Source organism: Halichoeres trimaculatus, unplaced genomic scaffold (assembly GCF_033239565.1).
Source record: "Halichoeres trimaculatus isolate MK-OKI-2021-1 unplaced genomic scaffold, fHalTri1.1 fHalTri1_scaffold_19, whole genome shotgun sequence".
Taxonomy (NCBI): domain Eukaryota; kingdom Metazoa; phylum Chordata; class Actinopteri; order Labriformes; family Labridae; genus Halichoeres; species Halichoeres trimaculatus.
Window position 1 is genome coordinate 18,384,008 of NW_027437197.1, and position 7,131 is coordinate 18,391,138.

A 7,131-nucleotide genomic window follows, 5' to 3' on the forward strand; every position below is an offset into this window, starting at 1 on the left:
TAGCTAGCCTTGAAAAGAGAGATAGACGCTCACTACCAGGAACGACACTGCAAGCTTCCTTCCAATGGCGTTGTGCTCGTTGCTGCCTTCTCCCTTCTCTCTCAAAATGCTGACTGGTCCACTGTGCTGGGGCTGAAGACGTCCTGTCTGACAGTCATCTGCAATCTTCCACACTAGCGATGCTGAGGGCCAAACTGCAGGAACTTGTGGCTGAAATAATCCTAAATGCTCAAAACTGGCATATGTGGTGTTTCGGCCTGTGCCTAGGACTACACAAAACTCCCTTGTAATGGTAGGAGTAAAGTGTATGCACTATTTCCACTCAAGGATATGTTAAAATTCTCCATAAGGACCAAAATTTGGACTATGTCATTTACTTAACTCCACATTCACAAAAAGCAGGCAACAGATAAATAAATAAATGAATAAATAAATAACTCATTTCATCTCTTTCTGACCCAATGATGCACTGAACTTCATGTTACTTTACTACACAATTTTATTCGGTCTTTTTCGACTAATCAAAATATTCGGAACAATCTAGAGTTTGTTTTTCTGGGAACAAGAAGAGTGAGGGATTCCCTAAATTCTTTATCCAGGCGGCTTATAGCTTTTCACACTGGTACTATGAAGGATTTACATACTGTGCTTAACATACAAAATCATAGTACATTTGACACTTGCAGTTGAGCAATCATAATAATGTCAAAAAAGAAAAAAATGTGTAACTCTAGTTCATCCGAGGGCCTGATGTAACTATCCTATATGACACAGCTGGGTTAAAAGACAAAATATTAATTGACCAGCACAAAACTAACCCATATAAAAAAGAAAAATAAACATATTAAGAACTGACTTAAGATAAAAAAAAAAACAATTTACTCTTTACCCCTGATACCATAGGCACAATACACACACTTCAGACGCACAAAAGGAAATTTTTCTTCAAAGGGAAACATCTATCACAATTAGGGAAGGGTATCATCTGCACTCATGTCTTGTGTTTACAGTCCTTCTTCCATTTAGCTGCAGTAAAAGTCTGACTCGTGTGTTCCTCTAATGCTTTCAGATGACTGCCTCAAAGTAACCTGCAGCTTTCCTGACAACTCCTTTGCTCACCTCCTCGCCTCTGCTGCTAAGAACTGAAGCCTGTTGAATGGATACAGGATAGAACAAATAGTTATTCTGCACTTTCATGAGCTCACTCTGTACTGTGCTCTGAGGGTGGTGGAAAACTGAACGCAACTTACCAAAACATGAAATTTTTAATATCGTCGAGAGCCGTAGCCTCCTCCGCCGCCACCACCTCCTCCAGAGTTGTATCCACCTCCTGTCAAAGATATCAGTGCATTATTTCATTTGATTCATCATTTTTTAACACTTTCTTTCATTGGAGGCTACAACTTACCGCCATAGGGTCCCCCTGAGTTTCTGCCACCATAGTTGTTTCCCTTCATGGGCCCAAAGTTGGACTGCTGTCCACCATAATTTCCAAAGTCGTTGTAATTTCCACCCCCACCATATCCTGGAGACATTAGGGTGGGTTTTAAGCCAAGCCTTGATTTCAGGTGTCTCAAACTTTTCAATGCTTGACTTTTAACACTTGACTTTTTATATCTGCAGTCACTAAAGTTGTTACCTCCACCATTTCCTCCATATCCTCCATCACAGCTGCCACCAAATCCCCCACCCTGGTTCCCATACCCTGGACCACCACCTCCATAGCCCCCACCTCTGCCTCCTCCGTAACCTGGTCCTCCACCATAGTTACCTCCTGGACCTGTGAAAGGGGAAAAATGGGGCAACCTTACATAACCGTATTTGTAGCACAGTTGTAAGGCATTTTCTAAAGACACAAAAACTGTTGTTGTTCAAGCTAGCAGGAATAATAAACCCATGACATGGCCGCAGGAGTAGCCCATGTGACTAGTGGTGGCAAACTGTTATATATATTTAAGAACAGCTCACCATTGTCGAAATCATCCCCATAACCACCTCGTCCTCCGCCGTAGCCACCTAGAAAAACAAAGGTGCCATATTATTAGATTAAACTGAATGTATTTGCTTACCAGTGCAGTAAAGAGAACGTGTCATCTGATAAACAATGTTTCTGATACCTCTGAACAAATAAAATAAAATAAAAGTGAGACAGATACAACAGTTTTAAATCTTTTATATGAATCCCATAAAAACTATTCTTACATGTTAAATTTGTATACAATATAAAAAACATCTCACCACGGCCATAGTTGCCACCACCTCCAAAATTACCACCCCTCCCCATGAAGTTTCCAGATCCTCCCCCCCTGCCTAAAGTGCAGAGAGATGTCATGAAACAGATGTTTAAGACAATTATGACCTAGATGTTGCACAGAGTGTATGACTATGGCACAAAAGTACTACTTTTTCTACATGAGATGGTGTACTTACCCCTGCTGGTGGACATAGCACTCATTTCCTGTTTAGAGAGAGCTTTCCTGACCTCACAATTGTGGAAGTTGATAGTGTGGAATTTCTGGGCTGGAAGGAAAACAGGACAGAAATTGATATTAATCAAATTGTTTCTTGATGTTTATTAGCAACAGGATTAAGTCGGAAAGTCTGCATGTTCACATACCGACAATTTTGTCGACGGTATCGTGGTCATCAAAGGACACAAAGCAGAATCCTCTCTTCTTCCCGGTGGAGCGCTCTTGCATGATGTCAATGCATTCAATCTTTCCATATTTCTCGAAATACTCCCTAATGTGGTACTCCTCAGTGTCCTCTTTGATTCCACCAACAAAGATCTTCTTCACTGTTAGATGGGCGCCTGGTTTACTAGAGTCCTGAAACAGAACACATCACTGTGCTTACACCAAACAATAACACTGCAGTAGGATATGCCATCTGGTCTGGGATTTGTTTACCTCTCTGGACACAGCCCTCTTCGGCTCAACAACTCGCCCGTCTACCTTGTGAGGCCTTGATTTCATGGCCTCATCAACTTCCCCTACAGATGAGTATGTTACAAAGCCAAACCCCCTTGATCGCTTGCTGTTGGGGTCCCTCATTACCTGGAAACAATGAAATGATACAGTACATTATATATCTAACCAGTTTCATATTTATTTATTATTACTCTATAAGACCATTGGTTAGAAAGACACACACCACACAATCCGTGAGAGTGCCCCATTGTTCAAAATGGGCCCGCAAACTCTCCTCTGTAGTTTCAAAGCTCAAACCCCCAATGAATAGTTTTCGAAGCTGCTCGGGCTCTTTGGAGCCATGGTCATGGTCATGGTCCTGTAAAAAGATACCAAGAAATCAATTATTACTGCAGCTGTAAAAGAAATTTCACAAATACAGCTGCAGCTCACGGACAATGTCAAACAAGCTTCAACTCTGTGCACCTTTGTGTCCAGACTAAAAACATTCCTCTTTAATTCTGCTTACTCTGCCCTCTGATAGATGCAAACAATTACTTTTCATTAGTATCATATTAGATGTTTTAATGCTTGTTTGCTTTCTTAAAATGCAACTGCTGTCACTATTTTGTTTTCACTCCTAAGAACACTTTGAATTGCTCTCACTCCCCTGTGCCATAAAAATTAACTTATCTTGCCTTGTTACACAAATATCTGTAACTAAACCTCACTGACAAGCTCGGTCAGAACGTAATAACAGACTCCTTGTAAAAATAACATTTTACCTGGTAAAACGAAACTGTGCATTAAAATGGATAAGATAATAAGACAATGCACTAAATGAACTGAGAAAGAATTATATTGATAGTCGTATCTTTGTAGATATTTGACAGACTGAGGCGACAGGTCGAGGCCTACCGTTAGCTTTAGCGGCTAGCGCTTACATACACCTGCAACGCCGCAGTTTGTGCCTTGCTTTAATGGTGTTACGGATTTAAAACATCTTGAAGAGGCTGTTTATTACGGATAACATTATAATTTGCATTCAAGTTAACATTAACTCAAGCGTGAAACAATTCAAAAAGGCTGTGCTATGCTAAAAGTTAGCCTTTTATCGTATTGACCACCATTAGCCAGGCTGCAGTATGTGCCTGTGCAAACAGCGCTGGATGATGAGCCACAGAAAAGCAACACATTACTACACAACACAGTGCGGTCTTCTCTATTTAATAAACCTTTATCAACATGAGATTGCAACTATGTTGCATTTCACGTATCACCGTATTTAATTTGATACATTTCAGAGTGCCTACCTCCATTTTGCAGATGTCCACGGGCGTACAACTGAGCACGTCACGTGACGGGGATGTCACTGGTGTGTTGGCGTTACTACACTGTCTTCTTGAGTCTGTCAAGGCTTATAATCACCATTGCTTCTCGTTATGATAAAACAAAAGGATGACGTTACTCTTCTCAAATGTTTTATGGTATAAAATGTAATATTTTATGCTTGGCTTCGTGTAATAAGTAAAGGATACTGCGCCACCTGCTGGTTAAGACACTCTTGTGGATGGTTCACTTGCACAGCTTCAGACATCATGAATATAATTGTAAAAGATAAAGCCCAAGTTAGAATTCAAAGATTAAAAAAAAAGATAACCACCAATGATACCACAATGGTATCTTCTGGTGTGAAGAAATGTAACCCTGCTACATAATAAACGCCTTAAAAAAGGAACAGTAAGGCTTTGTTTAACATAAAACAGATTCATCTATTGCGATACATGCAATGACATTGGCCTATAAAACTGTACTCGACAGAATTAACCTTTTTAAGGAGAAATTCGTTATTCCAGACCTACTGTGCGCCTACTAATCATCTATATTATGTGAAAGAACAAAGGCTTACATTACTTTTTGAGCAACCTTTGTTCTTTTGCTCAAACAATACTAGTTTCAAAGTATTTTGAGTTCAAAAGTTTTTATAGATATTGTAAAAAAGAGGTAGCATAGACGAAGGCAATATTAAACAAAGAAACAGAGTAACAAACGGTTTACCCCTAGACTAAATATCTGTCATTCTCTTGAGTAGAGTGAATCTAGCGGTAGAATTGACCTCTAAGCTGCAGATAAAGTCAGCCGAGTTTTGTAAAGTCCCCATGTGAGCATATATTGGTCAAATTTGTCCAGCAAGCAATATGTTACTCTTTCATGTGCTACAAGGTAAGCCACGGTTGTTTCTCATTCTTCATTGAGAGTTGGGTGTGCCCTTTTCCAAGTTTTTATTTATCTATCTTAATCAAATTTGTTATTAAATGCATGTTAGGAAGCCACAATGAAAGTTAGAATGGTAAAAAAGGAATAAAAAATCCCAGACTGTGGAAATAACTGTGAATTTCATTAAGATTTGCTCCTTTTGGACTTAGGTGACTGACTGCAATGGGAAATGCTACTGTGCAAGTTTATTTATTATTATGGCCACCGATGAGAACCCAACAAGCATGATTTGTTCTATAAAGTTTTGACTTCTTAATGTTTTGGGGAGAAACATATGGTGCATTTTCTTTGGATATGCAAAACAGAGTATGAGCACTGATTTTCACTGAGAGGGAGTGCAATTAAAAAAAATCAGGGTTACTCCTGTGTCCATAAAATAATAATTATTTATGCTTGAGATAAGGCTTGCGACTATCACAAAACGGATGATAAAGACTCAAAAGTATAATAAAACACACCTAAGACAGGAAATATGCAACCATGCGTGAAATACTTTGTAGAAAGACATTTAAAAAGATACTGTGTTTGCTTTAGTACTGTCAACTGTGGAGTCTGAAGGTGAGAGCAGATGCATGGTAAAATATAGGATAGTCTCTTAATCATTTCTTTAACAAATCCACTCAGTGCAGTCTATATTCATATAACATTTCTGATTAAGCAGCAATTTCTCGGGCGATATGGCTTCATAGCATGGATAAAAATATAACAAGACAGATCTCTTTGACAGGAATACTTGATTGGGTGAGTATGATCTATGAGCCAGATGCTACTGAGCCTTGTTGAAGCTGACCAGCATCTCCAAATATATGACTGTTTTATGGTTTAGACAATGTCTGTCATTAACTTTATTGTAGTGTGTGAGGAAAATACAGCCCCAATAAAAAGGGTAATGTTTTTCTGGCACTATTAATGATGAGTATTTATGATCCGTCCATAGTTCAAATTCTTCAGACAGTCAGTGTTTGGCGCCTTTGATTCTGCTGTGGTTACAGTATTTGCTTTTTGTATTATGTTTAAAGTTGTTCAGACTATCCATTCACAAAAATGTTTCTACTCAAGAGCTTTTTTTTCCCTGCATCCATCCTGTAATTTCTTTTATAAATTGAGAGTAAATGCTGTAAAATACTCATCTTTATGAAAAACTACCAACATTTATAAAACAGCTTATGCTACAAAAAGCTGTCCCTTATAGCAGGAGGTGACGTTATTACTTATTGAATGACCAACGTGACTGAAGTAAAGGCTGATACATTTGGAGTGCATTGGCAAAAAAAAAAGTAAAATAGCCACAATTTTCCCCCTTTTTATGGCTAACTTTATATCTTAGGGTATGAGATTTTGTCTTGAGTTTATGCAGCCCTGCAAAACTTTCAAATCTCTATTTTTCAAACACCAATCTGATGTTTTTCGATTTTTCAGTCATAATATTACCAACTTCCAATCACTACATCTCAAATGAAATGTTAAAAATCCAAATTATATACATTATATGTATTGAAAATTCATTGCCTGGCTATAAGGCAACCAAGCTAACAGCTAATATACTCTGAGATACTCTGCGAAAGCAAAACAAAAGACTGCACTAATGTTGGTGTATCAATAATGATGACAATGAAACATGCTTATTATCTTAATGTACTTTGTTAAAGATGTGGTAGTGGTATCTCTGCAGTAGTCGTGGGCCTGATTACTTCCTCTGCTCTCAGTTGTATTTGTGATGTTTCCGTGGTTATAGATCAGAAACACAATGTTTGTGTGTTACTGCCTGATTCTTGCATGAATATAATCACAGTGTGTTACCAAGTGCTAAGAGAGCTCTCATTTAACAAATTACTGTCAGTAGATGAAGACCTGTATTATGCAAACTACATTGTAAATGATCGTATTATGATTTGTATACATTTTGTAGTCCTGCACTTGTTAGCAAACACCCCTTGGGAATAAG

At 38.4% G+C, this 7,131-nt stretch overlaps 1 protein-coding gene across 3 annotated transcripts; it reads right to left on the reverse strand.

The window, feature by feature from the left end:
* Positions 1 to 481: 481 nt before the first annotated feature.
* Positions 482 to 4,378, reverse strand: hnrnpa3 (heterogeneous nuclear ribonucleoprotein A3). Of its 3 annotated transcripts, none has more exons than XM_074694373.1 (11): positions 4,223 to 4,378; positions 3,154 to 3,288; positions 2,910 to 3,056; positions 2,618 to 2,828; positions 2,431 to 2,520; positions 2,239 to 2,310; positions 1,969 to 2,016; positions 1,733 to 1,780; positions 1,409 to 1,525; positions 1,251 to 1,330; positions 482 to 1,149 (listed from the first exon to the last, which is right to left on the reverse strand). In XM_074694373.1, exons 1-10 carry the CDS (start codon positions 4,226 to 4,228, stop codon positions 1,266 to 1,268), a joined length of 939 nt encoding a protein of 312 aa, XP_074550474.1. In that variant the 5' UTR covers positions 4,229 to 4,378; the 3' UTR covers positions 482 to 1,149; positions 1,251 to 1,265. The 3 variants fall into 3 exon arrangements, with proteins under 3 accessions (XP_074550474.1, XP_074550472.1, XP_074550473.1); XM_074694371.1 differs by having other exon boundaries at positions 1,640 to 1,780; XM_074694372.1 differs by lacking the exon at positions 2,239 to 2,310 and having other exon boundaries at positions 1,640 to 1,780.
* Positions 4,379 to 7,131: the final 2,753 nt, after the last annotated feature.

What these genes read in the sequence shown, in the direction of transcription:
- hnrnpa3 (XM_074694371.1), bottom strand. An exon ending in AGAGGGCTGTGTCCAGAGAG is followed by an intron (nt 2,829 to 2,909) that starts GTAAACAAATCC and finishes GTTCTGTTTCAG; the next exon opens with GACTCTAGTAAACCAGGCGC. An exon ending in TGGGGATGATTTCGACAATG is followed by an intron (nt 1,781 to 1,968) that starts GTGAGCTGTTCT and finishes CCCCTTTCACAG; the next exon opens with GTCCAGGAGGTAACTATGGT.